Raw genomic sequence first — 22185 nt, 5'->3', positions numbered from 1 at the left:
TAGGAAAAGACAAGTCAAAACAAAGGAAGTAGAAAAAGCTAGATTAAAAACTCTAGAAATGAAATACACAATCGCTAGTATGTTAGACATTTTACTGCATATTTTTTAAGTGTCCTCCCAGACTTCCTGGCCCTGGAGTACAAGCCTTGTACATAATCCTTAGAACTGTGAACGTGATGGATTCTACTTTCCTGAGCAAGTCATGTGACAAGGCACAGGTGATCTTAAAAGACAGAGATTATCCAGGTGGGCATGACCTCATCACACCAGCCCCTTAAAAGCAGGGTTTTCTCTGAATGGTCACAGAAAAGGACATCAGAGATCTGAAGCATGGTGGGGATTGGTGTACCACTGTTGGCTTGAAGACAGCAAGTGCCCCATGGCAAGAAACACAGGCAGTTTCTAGATGCTGAGAATGGCCCCCCGCTGAGAGCCAGCATGGGAAAAAGGCTTCAGTCCTCTAACCCCAAGGAGCTGAAGTTAGCCAACAAGAATGACCCGGAAGGAGATTTTCCCCCAAGCCTCCAGATGAGAACTCAGTGCAGTCAATGCCTTGACTTCGATCTTGCAAGTCCCTTGGCGGAGAATCCAGTCACACCGCCACAGACTTTTGACCCATGCAACCATGAGCTAACACATGGGTGTTATTTCATGCTGCTAAATTTGTAATAATTCACTGCGCAACCATAGAAAATAGTACAAATAGGTTAAAAACAGCTGTATGAAGAAAGTAAGAACTGAAGCTAGATCTGAGGGTGATTCAAAAAGCCTTGCAGAGAAACAAATCTTGTACCTGCTTCTTTTCTTTGTTGAATTTGGAGGCTTTTGTAAACAAGAGCTACTTGTGTCTACTGCTGATCACCTGGGTCCCCCAGTAGGATACAAATTCTATGCAAAGGCTTTGGCTTTGGTTCACTGTCTGTGTCCCCAGTGCCTGGGACAGCTCCCAACACACAGTGGGTGTTCAAAACATATTTGTTGGATAATGAAAGAATAAATGAGTAAAAGGAATTCCAGAAGAAAATAAACATAATGGGAGGAAAGATAACACTCAAGGAGGGAATGACTGAGAATTTGCCCATAATCAATAGAAGACACAATACTCAACTTTAAGAATCACAGCCAGGATTTATCACAAGCAGGAGAAATAAAAATTTCATTGCAGTGAAACTGTTCAAGACCAAAGACTAAGAGAAAGTCTTAAAAATGGTCTTACCATGTTAGGAAAGATAGGAAAGGCAAGTTTCCTACAAAGGAGCAGCAATTACCCTGAGAGCAACCTTCTCAGCACAATGGAAGTCAGAATACAAAAGAAATAGCATCTTCAAAGTGCTGAGGGAAAACTCCTAACCCACCTTGAATTTTGCTAACTATTATCCAAGAAAAATACAATAAGATATAAAGGAAAAATAACATACAATGAGAGAAATTTGCGTCCACAGAAATTTGTTGAAAGCACCATTGAAGGGTATATTTTGGGAAGAAGGACATTGAACAAAGCAACAATGAACATACTAGAAAACACAAAATTGTTAAGAGGGTGGGAAGATCTAAATAAGGATTATAGTTTAGAAATAAGTAATAGCACATGGGAGATAAGAGGGAGTGGGTCAGAGCTAAAGTTGCCTATAGTCCTTATAATATTTAGGAGGCAACATATTAAAAATTTAAGAGTACAAAATAGAAGTGACTGCAAACTTTCCAAAGGAGTTGAGAAGAAAGGGGGGAAGAGAAATTCTGATCAATCCAAAAGATGCTAGGAGAAAAAAAAAGAAAAGGCAAGGGTGATAGAAAGCACAAAATAAGAACAGAAATTCATCCAGATACCTAGCTATTACAACAAATCTAAAGAGCGTAAATTGCTGACTAAAACACAGAGATTCTGTGATTAGATTTATTTTTTTTTATATTCTGTAGTTTTATTGTGTACACACACATACATACATGAACACATGCACTGATTCATCTTATAGTTTTTATACAATAAAATAAAATATCCTCTTGATGAACTCAGTTTTGAATTAGTCCCTGTCTGATGTAAACATGGCTACCTCTGTTCTTATGATTTCCATTTATGTGGAGTATGTTTTCCATCCCTTTGAGTCCGTATCTGTGCCCCAGAAAAACATGGGATAAATTAATTACAAACATCTGTGTTGTTTTGCCACCTGTGAAACACAGGCACTAACATGTTCAAACGGGCACCAAGGCCCAGGCCTTCTTGTTACCCTGGCAGAAGGAAGCTCCACCTTCCCCTCTCTGAGCCTTCTGTTTGTGTATGGGAGGGGCTGGGACTCCTGGGTCCCACTCCCAGCTGGGGCTCTGTGGATTCATGGCTGTTGACAGGGCAGTATGGGCAAGATCGGGGACCATGGCTGCTTCTGCTCTCCCTGCTTTCTGGGTGTTTCATGCATCACTAGGAGGGCAGCCCTTTTGTCATCACATGAATTAGTGTGTGTCAGGCATTCCAGAAGGGGACACTCCAAATGCCTTCCCTCTTTTTCATGTCCTAGTTTGTTTCCACTAGCAGTTACCTGACAGTGAATCTTCAGATGCGTGCCAAGAGTGGTGCTACGGTAAACAAGTGCACAGTGGTTACAGGTCTAGTTTCTCTCCTCTGTGGTTTACTTATTTGAAGGATAACTTATAACCGAAGGTATTTCTACGCTAATTACAGGTATACTATTGGAATTTCTCTGAAATGTGATTCATCTGTTTCACAGTCACAGCTGAGGATGAAGCTCCCTCCACATTCATTCCATTCAGTTTGTTCTCCCATGAGTCCACTGCTAAAGGCTTTGTTACACAGGTGACATGCACATGGATTCTGTCTACTGTGAACTAACTTTAGTCAATTAATAAGGATGCATAATGACTCTTATACATTGAAAATAAACACAGTATTTCTTCATTGTGTGAGTCCTCAAGAGTGTTTATACTTTGAAGGTATGGGTGGTGAATCTTCATTTATTACCTTTACAGCATGAGTTCTCTCGTGTTGTCTGAGGTTAAAATATTTACTGAAGGCTTTTCCACATAGGTAACATTTATATGGTTTCTCTCCAGTGTGAATTCTCTTATGCAATCTAAAGTTATAACTCCTATTGAAGGCTTTACCACATATATTGCATTCATACGGTTTCTCACCCGTGTGAGTTCTTTCATGTCGTCTAAGGACAGAGGAGTGATTGAAGGTTTTCCCACATAGGTGACATTCATATGGCTTCTCTCCAGTGTGAGTTCTTTCATGCCGCTTAAGGACAGAAGAATCAGTGAAGGCTTTCCAACACAGGTGACATTCGTATGGCTTCTCTCCAGTGTGAGTCCTCTCATGTCGTCTAAGGACAGAAGACTCAGTGAAGGCTTTTCCACACAGATGGCACTCATACGGCTTCTCTCCAGTGTGAGTCCTCTCATGTTTTCTAAGGTGAGAACAGTGAGTGAAGGCCTTCCCACACAGGTGACACCCATATGGCTTCTCTCCGTTGTGAGTCCTCTCATGCTGTCTAAGGTAAGAAGCTTTACTGAAAGTCTTCCCACACAGGTGGCATCCATATGGTTTCTCCCCAAAGTGAGTTCTCTCGTGTTGTTTAAGGTCAGAACAATGAACAAAGGCTTTCCCACACAGATGACATTCATTTGGTTTCTCTCTGGTGTGAATCACCTCATGTCGCCTAAGATTATAACTTTTACTGAAGGCTTTGCCACACAGATGACATCCATATAATTTCTCTCCAGTGTGAATTCTTTCATGTTTTCTAAGGTCAGAACAATGAGTGAAGGATTTTCCACAAAGATGACATCTATGTGGTTTCACTCCAGTGTGAATCATCTCATGTCGTCTAAGGTTAGAACTTTTACCGAAGGCTTTCCTACATACATGACATTCAAATGTTTTCTCTCCAGTCTGAGTATTATTGTGTTGTCTATGGGCAGAACCTTGAATAAAGGTAATCCGTCTTTGATGACATTCATATGATTTACTTCTAGAACAAATCTGCTTCTGTATATTAAAGGATGGCAAGTAACTGATGGCTTTTCCAACATCTTGGCTAATAAAGGGTTTCTTTCCCACTTGAGGTATTACATACTGAGTCAATGGTAAGATTTCAGTAAATTTTTCTCTGAAATTGTTGCATTCCAAAGGATCCTCTTGAGTGTGAGACCTCTGCACTGCACGACGTAGAGGGGCGTCCTTCTTGCAGGTATGCTGCATAGATGACATTTTCTGTTTTTTCAGATCGTCTTCTCTATCAACTGAGGCCAGATGACTGATGTTCTCCAGCATCACATCTCTGAACAGCTTTCTCTGGGAGGTGTCCAGGAGGGCCCACTCTTCCTGGGTGAAGTCCACAGCTACATCTTCGAAGGTCACTGATTCCTGAGATTCCATTGTAACTAGTTCAGCTGCCAACTGTCTTCTGGGTTTTCACTTACACACAGTCCAAGCAACAGGAAGCAGAGTGAGGACACTGCCACAACATTCCAGAGTTCAGAGCATCTTTCTCTTTCCATAAAATGCATCATTTTGATGACTTCTCTTTTAATGCTGTTGATAATCTTATCAGTGTTTTAATCCAAAGGACAGTATCTGATTAAGTGGGCCCCAATCAAGATAAAATCAGGAAATTAGGCAGACCCCAAAGAGGAGAAACACTCGGCATCTGCAGACAAGCAAATTCTTTACAAATCCATGAGCACCAACATCTCCCCGGGACAGGTGTGTGAGGCGGTGACCGCGGAGGGGAGCCAGCGGCGGGGCCGGGCCGCTTCTGGAGAAGACGCGGGTCTGCGGATTCCCGGAGCCGCGGGAGGGCGCGGAGTCCCGGGCGGCTCCGAGAGGCACAGAGGGCGAGAGCGCACGTTGCGAGTGGGGACCTGACACAGCGTGGGTCGGGGCGGGACCCCGTGAAGAGACCGCAGGCCGGAAGGTCGGATCGGGATGGCCTCGGATCCGGAAACGGATGCGACTCGAACCCGGCAGCGGAGCTCCGGGCATCGCGAGTCTCAGGGCGCCCCGGGCCAGCGGCGCGAGAGCGGGTCTGTGACGTCGGCAAGGACTCGGGCCCCGGCGAGAAGCTGATTAGATTTAAAACAAGTCCCACTATATATTATTTACAAAAGGTATACCTAAAACTCAATTATACAAATAAAAGTTAAGAAATGTAAGAAAATACCTGCAAATCACGTATCTGATATGGAACATGTATTATAAAGAACGCTTATAACTCGAAACAAAAAGATAAATAACCCAATTGAAAAATGGACAATGGATCTGAAAAGATATATCTCCAACAAAGATATAAAAATGGCCCATGACATTTGAAAAGATACTCAGTATCTTTACACACAAGGGAAATACAAATCAAAACCACTTGAGCTATGACTTTTCACCCACTAGGATGGCTAAAATCCAAAAGAGAGATAATAACAAGTGTTGACAAAGATATGGGGAAATGAACCCTATGCACTGTGGGTGGGAATGAAGAGTGGTACAGCCACTGCAGCAAGCAATCTGGCAGGTCCTCCAAACAGGCAAATTACCAAGCGATCCAACAATTCCACTCCTAGGTATACACCCAGGAGGACTGAAGCCTATCCACACAAATACCTATACATGGATGTTCACAGCAGCATTATTCATAATAGCCAAAAGGCAGAAATAACCCCCAAACCCATCAACTGATGAATGGAAAAATAAAACGTGGTGTATCCACAGGGTGGAATATATTCAACAAAAAGGAATGAAGTTCCAATACATGCTACAACACAAATGAGCCTTGAAAACACTATGCTCAGTGAAAGAAAACAAGAACGTTAGTTGCTCAATCATGTCCAACTCTTTGCAACCCTGTAGACAGTAGCCCGCCAGGCTCCTCTGTCCATGGGATTCTCCAGGCAAGAACACTGGAGTGGGTAGCCATTCCCTTCTCCAGGGGATCTTTCCCGACCCAGGGATCAAACCTGGGTCTCCTGCATGGCAGACAGATTCTTTACCACCTAAGCCACCAGGAAAGCCCCAAAGTAAGCTCAATCCATTTAAGCCTAAATAAACCTTAAAGCAAAAAGAATCAAGAGGAATAAGAAGGTTATTACATAATAAATAAAACATTTCACCAGAAAATTGGAAAAAACCTGAACCAATATGCACCTAACAACCCAATCCCAAACTAAAACAAAATCTGGCTTTAGGAGAACAGAGACTAACCCACAATCACAGAGATTTTAACATAAGCCTCTCAGACTTGACTGATCAAAGCAAACCAAAAATGAGTAAGGATATAAAAAATCTGAACAATACAACGATCTAATGCAGCGGTCCCCAGTCTTTTTGGCACCAGGGACCAGTTTCATGCAAGACAAGTTTTTCCACGGACCTGGGGGATGATTCAAGAGCATTACATTTACTGTTCACTTTATTTCTATTATTATTATATAGGCTCCATCTCAGATCATGAGGCATTAGATCCTGGAGTTTGGGGACCCCTAATCTAGTGCACATATTTAGAACCTTACACCCAGCAATAAAAGAATAGATATTCTTTTCAAGTACACGTGAGCATTTACAAAATCTGACCACATGAAGCAAGAAAAGGTTTCAACAATATCATACAGACTCATGTGTTCAGACCACAATGTGATTGATTCAGAACTTACTAACAGGGATTTCCCTGGAGATCCAGTGACTAAGATTCCATGCTCCCAATGCAGGGGCCCTAGGTTCAATCCCTGGTCAGAGAACAGATCCTACATACCACAACTTAGAGCTCGCATGCCTCAACTAAAGATCCCACAAGCTGCAACTAAGACCTGGTATAGCCAAATTAATAATGTTTATGTTTTTTTTTTAAAATCACCAATAAGATGTAGCCCAATAACCTCCAAAGTGTACAGTAGGAAAAGTTATAGCCCACATGCAGAGAACTGAGCCCCTGGCTCTTGCCTCATCCTGGGCCCTACGGCACTAGGACACAGCAGTGCATGGCCCCCACCTAGCCAGGGAGAGACAGGCCTGACACTCCATCAGGGCGGAAGCCCACACCTTTCGGCAGCTGCTCCGGGGAGGGCTGGGCCTTCTCCATCTCCTCCAGTCGCTCCTCTCGGGCCCTCTCCTTGCCATCGGAGCTCTCCTGCTTGTCCTCTCCCTCCACTCTGTCCAGGGCAGTTGGCAGGGCCTAGGGAGGAGAGACTCGGGAGCTACAGGGCCTGGACCTCAATAGGAGCCAGGGAAGGGGCCCTGGGCTTAGAACCCACTCTCTGGTTCCCCGTGCTTGCTCTCAACTATGCTCCAGTCCTAGGGGCTCAAACTTGGAGCCAGGAGGGAGGCCTGGCTTACAGCTGCCAAGGGCAAAACCTGACCCAGCCCCCACCCCACACCCACAGGGGCCCAGACACTGGCATCTTCTCTACCTGGATTTCTGGGGGCTTCTTTGGCTTCTGCACTCCCACCTCCTTCTCATCCATGTAGCCTAGTGGGGCTTCCATTTTGTCTGAAAGAACAAGGGAGAAGGATGAGACAGGTGGGCTGGGGTGGGAGGAGGGAGAAGGGCAAGAAATGGGGAGTCAGAGAGGATCCTGGGCCAGGCACCTGCAGAAGGACAGGTGAACCAGGGGAGCCAAAGATCCCGGGACAGGCCTGCAATGTGGGGGACCCTGGGCCAGTGAGGTCAAAGCCAGGGGCCAGTAGGACAGAAATACAAGCTGCAGGGGCCTCTCGTCTGGAAGCAGTAGGTGAGGTGGGTGGAGGCCCCACTGAGAGCCAGCATAGCCCAGCTGTGGTCCTGGCTTTCAGGCTGGCTGTCTGGCCACCTGCCTCTTCCATGCTGAGTCACTGCAAAAGGCCAGTGACCCACATGCTCTGAGGAGCCCTGGGAGGTGATCACTACCAAACTTCACATCACAGATGAGAAAACAGAGCTCATGGGCTAAGGGACCTGCCCACAAGCACAGCGCCAGGAAGAAAACTAGGCACCTCCAGAGGGCACCTGTGCCCAGGAGCAGGATGTCCTCAGAGGCGCTGAGCCTCTCGGGGCCTCGCCTGTCACCAGGGACAGGCAGGATGCCCCAGGCCTTTACCCAGATAAACACACAGATCATCAAAAAGACACTCAGAGACAAAAAACCCATTAAGGAAAGACAAAGGATGTGAAATGACGTTTCTCCAAAGAAGATGCACAAAAAGCTCAGAAGCACATGAAATGATTCTCAACATCTTCAGCCACCAGAGATGGAAATCAAAACCACCAGGCTTCCCCGGTGACTCAGTGGTAAAGAATCTGCCTGCCAATGCAGGAGACGTGGGTTCGATCCCTGGTCTGGGAAGATGCCACGTACCTCGGAGCAGCTAAGCCTGTGTGCCACAACTACTGAGCCTGTGCTCTAGCGCCCAGGAGCTGCAACTACTGAGTCCATGTGATGCAACTACTGAAGCCTGAGAACCCGTGCTCCACAACAAGAGAAGCCACTGCAGTGAGAAGCCTGCACGTTGCAACTAGAGAAGAACCCAAGCAGCAATGAAGACCTAGCACAGCCAAAAATAAGTAAAACAGCACAATGAGACTCCCCCTTCACACTCACTAAGGTGGCTATAAGCCAAAAGTTAGATAAGTGCTGGCAGGGAGGTGGAGAAATTGGAACCTCATACACGGCTGGTAGAATGTAAAACGGTGCAGTCACTGTGAAAAAGTTTGGTAGTTCCTCAAAATGTTATACCAGCAATGACCCAGCTGGTAACCCAGTGATTCTATTCCTACCTATACACCCAAGAGAAATGAAAACATCTATTTCCAATTGAACACAAAAGTTCAAAGCAATGTTACTCACCACATTATTCACAATAGCCAAAGGTAGAACCAACCCCAAATCCATCACCTGATGAATAGATATACAAAATGTGGTAGATCCAAACAATGGAATCAAATATTATTCAGCTACAAAAAGGAATGAAGTGCTGACACCCTAAAACCTGGATGAATCTGGAATACACTGCATGCTAGTGAAAGCTGGGCGCAAAAGGCCACACAGTGCATTTCATTTACATGAAATGTCCACAACAGGCAAACCCATAGAGACAGAGAGATCAGTGGTTGCCAGGGAAAGACGTGAGGAGAAGGAATGGGGTGTCACTACTAATGAGTATGTGTTTCTTTGGGGGTTAATGAAAACATCCTGGAATCAGAGGCAATGGTTGCACAATCCCATAGATATGCTAGAAACAACTGGCTAATACACTTTTAAAGGCTTTTGGCTTCCCAGGTGGCGTTAGTGGCAAAGAACCTGCCTGCCCATGCAGGAGACACAAGAGACGCAGGTTCAATCCCTGGGTTGGGAAGATCCCCTGGAGAAGGAAATGGCAACCCACTCCAGTATTCTTGCCTAAAGAATCCCATGGACAGAGGAGCCTGGCAGGCTACAGTTCATAGGGTTGCAAACAGACACGGCTGAAGTGACTTAGCACACACGCAAAGACTGAATATTGTGGTGTATGAATCACATCTCAAAGCTGTCATTAAAAAGAAAATCTCTTAGGGAAGTGATACTTCTTCAGCTAGAAGCTTTGTGGGGGTGGGATGTGAGGAGGACGTGGGGTCTCCTGGCACTCCTGCCATGACCTGGGTGCCCACCCTTCCTCATTGGAGTCCAGACCTGGCAGGCCCAGAGGGCCAGGCAGGAGGTGAGCAGGGCTGGCGGGCACTGGTGTGTTGGGATCCGAGGAGATGGCTTCGCCCGGCTTCTTGCCCTCGGGCCCCTCGGGGATCAGATCCGGGGTGCTGTACTTCCCGTTGACGTGCTCAAATTCCTGAACCTGGGCAGGCGGGAGCGAGGCAGGAGGGGGGTGGCCACAGCTCAGATGTGAGGGCCTTGGGGTGGCTGGCAGGACTGGGGGTGTCCCTGGCTTGGGGTGGCTGCTGACTCCACCCAAGGCTGACCGCAGACCCCCATGCCAGGCCCTACCCCTACCCATCCCCACCTGTCATCCTGGCCTCCAGTCCCCTCCCCACCACCGCCCACTTCCCCACCCAGAGATGCATTCTGGGTCCATCCCTCTAAGCTAACTCAGACCCTGGACAGCCAGGCGCTTGCTCTCTGCCCACTGACCCACCCTGGGGCACACCCAGGCCATGGGCGACCACCAGGAAAAGCCCAGTAAAGGCTACTCACCCACCTTCTTCCTAACTAGTGACATGACCCCGATGCGCGTGAGCACGTGCTGCCTGGAGAGGCCCTCGCGGGGCACGCCGTCCGCAAAGGTCTCCGCGCCGTCAGCCCCCGGCTCACACAGGTGCCGCATGAAGAGGGACACATAGGCTCTGGGGTGGGGGGGACTGGGGCTCAGGGAGTGGGGGGCCGGCAGGACCCCAGGGGACCTCCTGGCTGGAATCATCACCCATCACCTGCCTCCCAACCAGGCCTGCTGGGTCAAGCCCCAGGGAAGAACAGAGGGGGCCCTGGGCAGGGGACCCTCCTGGGACAGCCCTTCCCCTGGAGAACCCAGATCCTCTGTGCTTCTGTTAACACCAGCTGCCCTGGCAGAGGTGACCAGTCACATTCTCTGCACAGGAACCCTGCCCAGGCCTGGACTTCAGCTACCAGACATCAGAGAGCAGTGAGTTCTCTGGCCAGCCCCAGCCTGGCAGTAACACCGCCCACTGTGCCAGCCCGTCCAGAGGAGCCTGCCCACTACAGGCAGGCGGCCACACCCTGGGCCACCACCTCGGCCCCTTTACCTAAACTCCTTCTCGCTCTTCCCACGAAGGTCCCGCACCAGCCAGTGGGAGTTGAAGGCATCCTGGGGGGGCATGCCCCAGCGCATGATGGCATTCAAAAAGGCCTTCCGCTGGCGGGCGTTGAAGCCTAGCACCTGGGCAGGGGGGGCAGCAGGGTTGGGGAGCAAGGAATTCAGAGTTGAAGAGAAAGACACAGGGAGGGGAGGAGATGGGGGAGCAGGTGGGGAGACGGGGGCGGGGGGCCTTCACCTGGGGCAGGACCCAAAGGGCACAGCCCAGACCAAGGGTCTGTCCCCACCCCCCACCTCCACTTGGCATGTGACCCAGTGTAATCCCACCCCTCCTGTCCCTCCTCCACATCCCGGGGTGGCAGCAGGGGTAAGCTCTTTGCTCTGAAAGATGAGATAAATTCCGGGAAAGAGAAGTGAGAAAGTGGGGGTGCAGGAGGGCCCCACCTCAATGTTGCCGCCGACCCGGGCAAGAAGAGGGGGCAGAGGCTTGTCCCTGTCGCTCTTCAGCTGCCTCCTGGATTGTCGCCGTCCACCTGGGGGAGCAGCCCCGCCACAAGCCCTCAGCGGGGCCCGAGATGTCCTGACCCACCCTATCCCCCAAAATGCCCCAGACAGCAAGACCCTTCAGGGCCTACTCCAAAGGACAGATCCTGGTCCCAATACCCCCAGGACCCCCAACCTGATCATCAGCTCCCGACACACAGCCTGGCCCCAGCCCGGAGTCACCAGCCCTGACTCACTCTGCCCTTCCGGCCTTTCCTCAAAGTCCTCGTCCTCATCCTCAGAGCCAATGGAATATTCAGACTGGTTGTCTGAGAGCTCGTCCTGCCACTCTGTCGGGGGGTCAGGAAGAGGGGCACAGAGTGGGCCGTTCAAGCAGAAGCCCACTGGAGCCCCTCACACCCAGCCCAATAACAGTGGTGATGAAAACAGCCACCGTGTGCTTCCTATGAGCTCCCTTAACAACCTCACACTACATTCTCAGGCCTTATACCATCAGTGGCCCTATTTAATAGATAGAGAAACTGAGGCTTGACTAAAACCACTAGCAGTGAAGTCACTGAGTCACTACCCATCTCGTTCCCCCCAAAACCCAACACCCCACACCAGCTACCAGCCCCACTTCTCCAAGAAGCCTTCCAACCGTCTCCTGGCTCAGCCACTCCACAGGGCTCCCACTCTCCCGCCCCGGGAATTCCTGCCACAAGGATGTCCTCCCCGCCAGCAGGACCCTGCCCACCAGACACGCACCCTGGTCCTCCTGGGAGGCATCGTTGTAGTTGACCTGCTTGCGGATGCGCTTGCCCTTGCCCAGGTTGCGGGCCAGGTCCTCCTGCTGCTGCTCATAGTGGTGCCGCAGCAGCTTCTCCCAGTAGTCAGGGTCCACGTTCTCCTCCTGCTTGATGATCTCGCGTTCCACCTCCTCCTGGGGGCACGGGCCGCGGACGCCGTGAGGGCAGGGCCGGCGGGCATCTCCGTCCCCCGCGGAGGCCTCACTGCCTCTACCACAGCTCAAGGGGAACTGGAAAGCCTGCCTACTCCAGGTAGCCCTCCCTAATCACCCCAGCCCCAGCAGGCCTTCCTCTTCCTGCTCCTGTCTCAGTAATTCACTCATCCATTCATTCATGCCACAAGCATGCCCTGGCCTTGTGCCAGGCACTGAGATACAGAATTGAATAAGCGCCACCCCTGCCCTCAGGGGGCCCCCAGTTTCAAAAGGAGAAGTGGCACTTAGAACAATTAGCACCCACGCTCTGCGCGTAGGGCCGTGGAAGTTGAGAGGTAAGCAGAGGAGCCACTCAGGAGAGACCCGGGAGCCAGAGTTTCTTAAATAGATCAGTCGTAAAGCGGTGAGGGCGGGGCCGCGAGGGGCGGGGCCGCGGAGGGGCGGGGCTTACCACGCCATCCTCCTCGCGCACCACATACTGCGCCACCTTGAAGGAGCTCAGGTATTCATTCATGTTCTGGAGCTCCGTGTCGTCCGTGGCATCCTGGTTCCGGTCCAGCAGCTTGGAGATGGCCGCATCGTCATAGTGGATCACACTGCTATCCTCCACGTCCTTGTTGTCACCTGGAGGCAGCCAGGATGCAGAGTGAGGGGACCCCCCCCCCAACCAGAGCAGGTTCCAAACAATGGTGCTTCCCAGTTCCTGCCAGGGGCTGCAGCTGGACAGTAAGTGACCATAGAGAGGAACCTGTATTGTCACAGCCCCTCGGCCCCTCCATATAAGGTCCACAGGCACCCAAGGGGAGCAGGCAAGGGAACCTGACAAAATGGGTTTGGGGGCCCACTTCCTTCCAGGAACAGCCGTCCAGGGTACAGGGGCTGGGCTGGGAGGGCCCCTACCTGGCGGAGTGCTGCCATGCTTTTTCTTGGCGCTGGCGGCCAAGGCTCCCCCTTTGGAGGACTGGACATCAGGGATGGGCGTGGCGGGTCTCTGGCCCTGAGACATCATACCTGTAGGACATGGGGATGGGGAGCTGCAGGGCTGGGGGGTAGTACCAGAGATGCCACCCTGGCCCTGCCCATCCTGGCCAGGAGTGGGGAGCAGAAGAAGAAGGGACTGGGCACTGGGGGTGCCCTGGGAGAGGAGTGTCTCAAGCAGGGCCACCCCCCACCATGCCAAGCACCCAGGACACCCACCCTCCACATCATCCTTGAAGAGCTCCTCTGTGCCAAACTTGAGGATGTCATCCAGCTCCTGCTTGGTCATGGAGCCAGACTTGGAGCCCAGGCCAGGTCGCACCACCAGGTGGGTGAGCATCATCTTGCGCTTGGCCACCTGCGTGATGCGCTCCTCCACCGAGGCCCGCGTCACGAAGCGGTAGATCATCACCTTCTTGTTCTGCCCAATGCGGTGGGCGCGGCTGAAGGCCTGGGGGCAACCTGTAGCTTAGCACCCATGGTTCAACAGAGGACTGGGGCCCCAGGGCCAGGCACCAGGGGGCAGGGTCGGGGGGGGGGGAGGCATGCGAATGAGCTCATGAGCACCCTCTGCATGGAATGGGCTGTGTGACTGCCCATGGAGATGGATGTGCACCAGGGCACCTGCACTCCCGACCTGACTGTGTGTGGTCTAGTGCGGGCCTGGGTGCCTGTGCAGGGGTAACTCAGTGTGATCGCAGGTGTGCAGGGGTAGGTGTGAGGGGCAGTGTGGCCAGTGCACTCGATGTAGTGAAGCCACACAGGGCGCTGATGGCACTCATGCCAAGATGGGGGCTGCACCTCCCTGAGAGTGACCACTAGTGGGGCTGTGAGCCCACCTGTTGGAGAGGTACAGCTACCCTGCAAGGACAGGTGTGACATGAGGACAGGCTTGAGGCTCTGTGCATCAGGCATCCACATGACTTGGCCCAGTGTATGCAACTCACACAGGTGCACATGCGTGTGCATGAGACATGAGTTTGTATGTGTGCCCTAAAAGTATAATGCGTGTATGTGCCCGGTCCTGTCCCAAGAAGGGTGGGCAGGAGACAGCAGTGTGTCTCTGCTCCTGCACCCCCTAACCTTCCCACCCTTCCTCACCAGCTCCAGTGCCCCCTCCTCCACTAGTGCCTCTTCCTCCCCCCCACCTCCACAGGCCTTGTCCCCTCTATTTTCCTGTTGTTCCCAAACTGGCCCCCTCTGGGTCCCAGGACCCCTCATCCTGACTCCCTCCATGGCCTTCATCCTAAGAGTGATGGGACAGAACAGGGGTCATGTTCACACAGACTACTGCATGTTCTTGGACACGTCCCTTGCCCTCCCTGGGCTGTTTCCTCTTTTGTATAATGGTGGGGGGCTCACCTTCCAGGTAGCCCTTGGGGCTGGGACTCTACAAGGTGGGTCCAGGCGGAGGTAAAGCCCTGAGACAGTCTGGGGGTGGGGGAGAGGGAATGCCCACAAAGCCAGGGGTAGCATGGGACCCTCTGAGAGGGTTCTGGTGTTGGGGCCACACACCTGGATGTCATTGTGCGGGTTCCAGTCCGAGTCATAGATGATGACCGTGTCTGCCGTGGCCAGGTTGATCCCCAGGCCACCTGCCCGGGTCGAAAGGAGGAAGCAGAACTGCTGGGCCCCAGGGGCTGAGGAAGAGAGGCAGGTGCCCAGAAGGGTGAGTAAGGGGCATACTCAGAGGGGTGAGATGGGAAACAAGGGTGTGGCAGACAGGAGGGCACAGGGGAGACCACAGGGAGGGGGCAGGAACTGTGACCCCATCTCAGGCCACAACGGCTTCAGCTGTGCTTGGGGGGAAGCCAGAAGAGGCCTGGGGCCCCTGGGCATGGAGCAGAGACAGGGCAGTCCACCTGAGCCCCACATAACCCACAGCTGTGCTCTGAGCCCTGACCCAACAGGAAGAAGATAAAACGAGAATAAACTGATTTTCAAAGCCCAGAGGGGCAAAGGAGAAACTACAAAAAGCCAGCAAAGACCAGCAGAGCCCCTGAAGGTCAGGCCCCTGGGAGGTCAGCAGAGCTCATCCTTCATGCCCTCCCAGCTACCACCGCATGCGATGCCGTCAGAGTGACCAATGAACACTCAGGGTCACAGCTCCAGGGCACAGGCCAGCCCTCTGGTCAGTCCCCACTGCCCCAAGACAGCTGGGTCTCAGGCCCATCTGGGCCCTTCATTAAGTGACCTGGGACTGACCATGGCACCTGCTTGAGCTGCACACAGGTCCCCGATCCACCTGATGCTTCCCACTGCCATGTGCAATGAGACCACATGTACATCCTGAAACCATACTCGCCTTACCTCTGACATGAGTGGGCAATAGGAATCGCTGCTTTGGGTTTGGGGGCCACAGGGCCCCAGACCTGCTCTGAGGGTGGAAGGCAGGAAGCAGCCACAAAATCACTTCATCTCTTTCTGAAAACCTCCCACTGAGGTGCTGGACCATGTCTCCAGATGTTCCCTTCACTCCAGAGCCAGCTCCCAGCCTCCCAGATCACCAGGGAGACAGTTTGAGCTGGGGCAGCCCTGCCCTTTCCTCTGTCCTTCCCCTAGGGCAGTGCTGCTCAGCTCTGTCCCTCCTTGCAGCAGCCTGTGTTGCTGGGACAGGCCCCGTCCAGCCCTGCTCATAACTGCAGTTTTAGCTGGTGTCAGTATCAGAAGCCCAGGGGTGCTGGCCAGACCCTCCGCACCAGCTTCATTTAGTAACAGAGGAATTTTCCTCCCCTTCTGCCCTCCTCCTAATTTCTCAGTTCTAAACACCCAAGCAGGCCCCTGGAAAGTTCCATGGGATGAATTCTTTTTACCAGCTACTAGGACCTAAGGAGAGGTCTGCTTTCTCCAGCTGTTTGAGAAGTAGCTAACCTGACCATAAATTGGCTGTTCTGGCTAAGATCCTAGTCTGGAAGGAGAGACAGACAGGGGTCCCCATCAAGAGCCCTGGGTAAGGTTGGGTACCATTGAATCTGTCAATTGCTTCTTGCCGAAGGCCCCCCGTGATGCCACCGTCAATCCGCTCATACTTGTAGCCCTCATACTCCAGGAAGTCCTCCAGGAGGTCCAGCATCTTGGTCATCTGCAGGGGACATGGTATTCCTGAGGGGCTGCCACAGAGGAGGGACCCCCATAGGGGCCATGGGCAGAGACCTCATTGACAGTTGGGGAGAGACAGAGCAACCTACTGAGTGGGGAGACAGGTGGGACCCAGGCAGGCCTGACTTGGGACCATCCTCTGAAGAAAAATGCAGTTTCCAAGCTCAACCCCCAGAGCCACCGCATCCCCCACACCAGCCCCACAGCCTTCTGCCTAAGACACAGCTCAGAGCATGTGCCACCCTGCTGTCACCCTTCAGAATAAAGTCCCAAATCCTCATCTTGGCATTCTAGGCTTGCCAAATTGGTGCCAGTCCATTGGGCCTTCATATCCCAATGTTTCCTCCGTATCCCACAACCATCCCAGATTACCTGGACTTTCTTCCCACCCTCTTACTGCCTAGGGGACTCAAAGAGCACCTCCTCTGTGATATCTTCCCTGATTTCACTCCTCCCTATGAGAAGAGAAAGGCAGGCCCTTCTGAGCTCCCATAATCCTCCATAATCAATCCTGAGAGACAGTTTAGCTAGACATAAAATTATCAGTTGCAATTTTCCCATAATGTAATGAAAATATTGCCATTTTCTTTTGCCACTTCTATTGCTGATATAAAATCTGAGGACAGTCTAATTGTCATTCCTCTGTAGGTACAAGACCTGAAAAGTGCAGCATTTTCCCTACAATGTGCCTAGGGCTTCCTTTCATATTTATATTTTTATTTTTGCTTCTTGGTACTCCAGAGTGTGCTTCAGACCTGAGCCCACATGTCTTTCTCTAGGTCTACAGACTCTCATTAAATCTGACTTCTTTACCATTTTCTCTAGCTCTTTTTCTTCAACTCCTATGATAGATACATATTGAATAGTTACTAGAGCCTCTCAAGGTGTTTTCCATGCAATGTCTCATATTTATCTTTGTCTTTATGTGCTGTATTCTGGGAAAATTCCTCAATGCCAGGTTCCCATTCATCAGTGTTCTCTTCAACAGTGCTGAGAGTTTATCTAATCTATTGAAATGTTCTGTTTCCATTTTAAGCAGATCCTTTCCCTGATTAGGGGCTTTCCTGGTGGCTCAGTGGTAAAGAACCTGCCTGCCAATGCAGGAGAAGCAGGCTCCATCCCTGGGTAAAGAAGATCCCCTGGAGAAGGGAATGGCTACCCACTCCAGTATTCTTGCCTGGAGAATTCCATGGATAGAGGAGCCTAGTAGACTATAGTCCATGGGGTCGCAAAACGTTGGACAAAACTGAGCAGCTAACACTTTTTCTAGCTAGTTGTTCTTATTTCATTTCTTGCTGCTCATGCTTATTTATTTTATTGGAGTTGCTTTTGTTTTGGTGGGAGTTTTTGCCCATGCCACGCTGTTAGTGGTATCTTGCTACTCCGACCAGGGACTGAACCCAGGAACTCGGCACTGAAGGCGAGGAGTTATAACCACTAGACCGCCAGGGAATTCCCCCTGCAGGCTCATTCTGGATGTCAGGGCCCCGTCTCTGTCACTTTGTCTCTGTGCACACTTCTAGAAGTTGTGCAGTTTTCTCTACTTGGTCCCTCAAGACCTCAGTTCAGAATCATGTCTTATGTTAGCAGGGGGCTGGAGGATTCTGGGGGCTTCCCTGGTAGCTCAGCTGGTAAAGAATCCACCTGCAATGCAGGAGACCTGGGTTCAATCCCTGGGTTGGGAAGATCCTCTGGAGGAGGGCATGGCAACCCACTCCAGTACTCTTACCTGGAAAATCCCATGGACAGAGGAGCCTGGAAGGCTACAGTCCATGGGGTCGCAAAGAGCTGGACATGACTGAGCGACTAAACAGAACACAGGAGATTCTGGATCCAGTGTCCAGGCCAGCCTACAGTCACAGGCTTGATCTGCTTTTCCCAGACCCCTCGGCCTGCTGCAGGCCCCTGGTGGGATCAGGGGCTACAGGCAGGAGCAGCTGTCACCAGCAGACTTTTACCCAGAGTACACAGAGGAGCCACATCTTAGTCTCTGGTTTGAGCAATGGACCTGGCTCAGTCCCACCATCAGGCAGCATTTTTCACACCAGGCCTGAGGAGCATCAATGACTCCTGTTACAGACATGTGTCTACTTCCATCTCGCACTCTGGACTGTAAGTGTTTTGAGAACAAGAGCTGGACCCCTGTTCACAGAGCCTGACATACGACAAGTGCAAAAGGACAAAGGAACAAGTGCACTGATGAACAAATCTCTGAGGCTAGACAGCCCTGCCTCTGACCACCTCAAACGTGATGCTGCAAGGACAACTTCAGGATCAAGCTTCAGAGAGGACTTCCCCCAGCTAACCCAACACAGGGCTCCTTGTGAACCAACCCAAGGGGCCCCACCTTGGGTTGGTTCATGAGAAGTGGGGCTGCAGGGGTGAAGGCTGAGGGCTGTTGTCCCAGCCTGCACAGAAGCTCCAGCAGGAGCAGGCCAGAGGGTCAAGTAGTGGGGAGGACACTGGTCCCTATGGCCAATGTGCCCTAAGTGCCTTGAACTTGGAACCCAGCCAGCTCTCCTTGGTTGCATCATGCCAAGGCCTGGAGGAGTGACTTTTGACACACAACCCACATGGAGATAGCATCAGGCCCTGAGGGCTGCAGGCAGCGTGCGCCCTCAGCTAGCGTGGGCTACGAGAGGTGGAGAAGGCAGTCAGCCACCTGCAGGCGGCTCACCTGGGAGAAGATGAGCACACGGTGCCCTTCATCCCGCAGTTTCTTGAGCATCTTCTGTAGCAGCATGAGCTTCCCTGAAGACTTGACCAGAGAGCTGCCATCATAGGAGCCATTGGGCAGGACGGGGGCCTCCTGCAGACACAGCACAAGGTGGGGTCTTGTGGGGGCCCCCCTCTTCTCTCTGGCTCTCCACCAAAGAAGAAGTCTGGGAGGCGGCAGGAGCCGGGAGGGATGAGGGTCCAGCAATGAACTGAGCACCAAGCCCAAGCCCAGGTCAGGCCAGCCCCTGCAGGAACATACGAGCAGGCCACACAGATGCTCCCTGCACTGTGTCCCCAGGCAGGGCTCAAACTCGCCAGCCCTGGCCTCTGTCTCCCGCTGCTGGCACTCCACCAAGACCACAGACATAGGTGGACGGATGGATGACAGTCTTGAGGCAAGCTGGCCTTCCCGACAAGGTTCTGGCCTGGCCTCTGCAGTCCTGCAAGGCACATCCAGGGAAGGCCAACCCAGCCTCCCAGCTGGAAAGACCCTCAGCTCAAAGGCTCTGCTGGGCCAGAGTGGTGAGAGCAGCCTGGGGTTGCCCGAGTCTGCATCACCCACAGCAGAGCCGCCACGCTTAACTCAGCATTGCTCTTCCTGTTTGGGGGTGGAGTGGGGGTGCGGGGAGGTATAAACTGTGTAGGATTTAAATTAGAACCAGAACAGCTGTGAGGGTGATGAGTACTGATGTCCCAGGCTCTCCATGTGGGCACCGAACACAGACTTTCTCATCTGGTCCTCACTCTTTCGAGAGATGCTGTCATTGTTCTCATTTTATAGAGGATAAACCCAGGGCTCCAAGAGGACCACTGACGGTCCTGAGACCACAAGGCTGGGGCCAGGTGTCTAACTGGGACTCTGGTCTCTCACCTAGGACTGCACATCACAATCACCACCCAGGCCTGCCTCCCTGACTCCCTCCGTGACTGAGTGCAGCCAAGTCATCCCTCGGATCCCTGGCCTGGGGTCCCTGAGGCTGTAAGGAACTCTTACATAAAATGTCACCTATCACTTTATGGTCACACATAGAGGCCCAGGAAAGGAGAGGGCCTGCCCGAGCACTGGACAGAGGTAGCTTTACAGAAACTTCTGGCACAGTGAGGACCTGTATCACCTCCCAGTCTTCATACTCGGGGAGAATTGGAGGCTGAAGGCTTGAGCACCTGTCCCAGCAGCCAGGGGCACCATGGCAGCCATGATCACTTGCCATGAGGGCCGCAGAAAACCCCCCACAGCAGCCACGTGCATGTGCCATGATCTCAGGCCCCTGACATGGCAGCCTCAGGCACTCACTGTGGTGGTCACGGGCCCCTATCATGGTGACCAGAGGGGACCTACCAAGGTGGCCACAGGGACCTACCACAACAGCCACAGGGGACCTCCCACAGAGGCAGCCATTGGGAACCTCCCATAGCAGACACGGGGACCTCCCACTGTGGCCACGGGGACCTCCCACCACGGCCACGGGGGACCTCCCACAGAGGCAGCCATGGGGGACCTCCCACCGCGGCCACGGGGGACCTCCCACAGTGGCCACAGGGGACCTCCCACAGTGGCCATGGAGGACCTACCACAGCAGCCACAGGGAAGAGGTAGGGGTGGTTGCAGCACTTCTTCAGGTCCATCATGATGTTAAGCAGTGACACCTGGTTCCCACCCCCCTTGGAGTTCAGCGCCTCGAAGTTCCGTGTGAGGATGAACTTGTAGTACTTCCTGTCACAGAGCAAGGAGGAAAGGCACTCTGCATGTACCTGGCCATGCCAGCCTCTGAGAGGACACTCTGGTCTGCAGGGAGGCTGGGGCCTGGCAGCCAAGCACAGTTGCAGAGAGACCAAGGGGAGCCCCAAGAAGTGAAGCCACAGGCCTGGCATCACCCAGCAAGTTACTGGGGGACAGGACAAAGTTGGCAGCCCCAACCCTGATCAGTGAAATCTGAGAAGAGACCACAAGAAGGAAGCTTGTGCAAAAGTTGAGTGGAGGCAAGGGCAAGGCCAAAGGCCATTCCACCCATCCCAGGCAGTGGCCCAGGAAGGCCCACTCAGGCCCTTCTGGGAGAAGACAGGCCCAGGGGACTCAGAGCAGGCTGCTCACTTCTGCATCTGGCTCAACTCCACGCGGACAATCAGCTCAGTCTTCGCCGGCATGTTCTTGAACACATCAGCCTTGAGCCGCCTCAGCATGTGCGGCCCCAGCAGGTCGTGCAGCTTCTTGATCTGGTCTTCCTTGGAGATGTCAGCAAACTCCTCCAGGAAGCCCTCCAGGTTGCTGCAAGGAAAAAATGCAATGATAGCCTGGAGGAGGCCAAAGCCCTCTGTAGAGGGAGCCAGGACAGGGGTAGGGAGAAGGCCAACCAGCCCCCTGCCACCTGCCAGAGGGTCAGAAGGCAGGCCAGCTGGCTGGTGGGCCAGGGAGCACAGCCCTTGCCCTTGGTGTCCTTCCAGTCTTCATCTAAGCCTAGGTCACCCCCACACATTGCAGCTGTCTCAGCCATGTAGGCTATCTTCCTGTCCTCAAAGCTGTCCTGGACGTGCAGTCTCTAGGACCCTTACCCATATTACAGAGAAGGAAACTGAGGCTGGTGGGTGCCCGTGATTATACAGTCCAGCCTGCCCTTGAATCTATATCTCCTGATTTCAAAATCAGCATTTTTCACCCTGAATCCCCTTTCCAAGCAGGAAAATGGGGGTAGGTAAGCAAGGAGGCTCCATCTTCACCCCCATTTCCACCATCACCCCCACCCTTCTGCCTCCCAACACTGTCACTGATGTAATCATTCAGGTCTTTGTGGAGGGACAGGGATAATCTGGGGCATGGGGGAGGGACAGGCACCAAGGAGGATCCCCAAGGTCTTCTGGGGTAAAGCCGATACAAAACCACAGGCTGAGCAGCAGCGGGTGTTCCCCAAGCACTCAGCGTGTCAGTGCTCTGCTAACACTCCCATTTTACTGATGGGAAAACTGAGGCCCAGGGAGCAGCCCCAGAGCCAGCCAGCCACTGATGCCCCTTCCTTGGCTGCCCTCACTCCACCTCCCCAGCCAGCCCCCCTGACTCACTTGAACCTCTCTGGAGTCAGGAAGTTGAGGAGGTGGAACAGTTCTTCCAGGTTGTTCTGAAGGGGGGTCCCTGTCAGCAGCAGCTTATAATCGATCTTGTAGCTGTTCAAGACCCTAAAGAACTTAGAGGGGAACAGGGGGCCCGTCAGGG

At 52.3% G+C, this 22185-nt stretch overlaps 1 protein-coding gene and 1 pseudogene across 3 annotated transcripts in view; both read right to left on the bottom strand.

Moving 5' to 3' along the window:
* Positions 1-22185, bottom strand: part of CHD5 (chromodomain helicase DNA binding protein 5) — a 70753-nt gene that overhangs the window by 11742 nt on the left and 36826 nt on the right. For all 3 annotated transcript variants that reach the window (XM_018060450.1, XM_018060448.1, XM_018060449.1), the window contains exons 17-33: positions 22035-22156; positions 21073-21246; positions 20553-20694; positions 18940-19071; positions 16128-16245; positions 14679-14803; positions 13383-13614; positions 13086-13196; positions 12637-12809; positions 11990-12164; positions 11479-11571; positions 11183-11271; positions 10728-10861; positions 10166-10310; positions 9646-9805; positions 7411-7490; positions 7043-7175 (exon numbers count right to left, since the gene is read on the bottom strand). In XM_018060450.1, coding sequence (XP_017915939.1) covers positions 7043-7175; positions 7411-7490; positions 9646-9805; positions 10166-10310; positions 10728-10861; positions 11183-11271; positions 11479-11571; positions 11990-12164; positions 12637-12809; positions 13086-13196; positions 13383-13614; positions 14679-14803; positions 16128-16245; positions 18940-19071; positions 20553-20694; positions 21073-21246; positions 22035-22156 — 2338 coding nt within the window. The remainder of the gene's footprint in view (positions 1-7042; positions 7176-7410; positions 7491-9645; positions 9806-10165; positions 10311-10727; positions 10862-11182; positions 11272-11478; positions 11572-11989; positions 12165-12636; positions 12810-13085; positions 13197-13382; positions 13615-14678; positions 14804-16127; positions 16246-18939; positions 19072-20552; positions 20695-21072; positions 21247-22034; positions 22157-22185) is intronic.
* Positions 2716-5061, bottom strand: LOC108637779 (annotated as a pseudogene).

Source organism: Capra hircus, chromosome 16 (assembly GCF_001704415.2).
Source record: "Capra hircus breed San Clemente chromosome 16, ASM170441v1, whole genome shotgun sequence".
Classification (NCBI taxonomy): domain Eukaryota; kingdom Metazoa; phylum Chordata; class Mammalia; order Artiodactyla; family Bovidae; genus Capra; species Capra hircus.
Note: the sequence above shows the minus strand (reverse complement) of the source record. Positions and strands in the feature narration are given on the sequence as shown.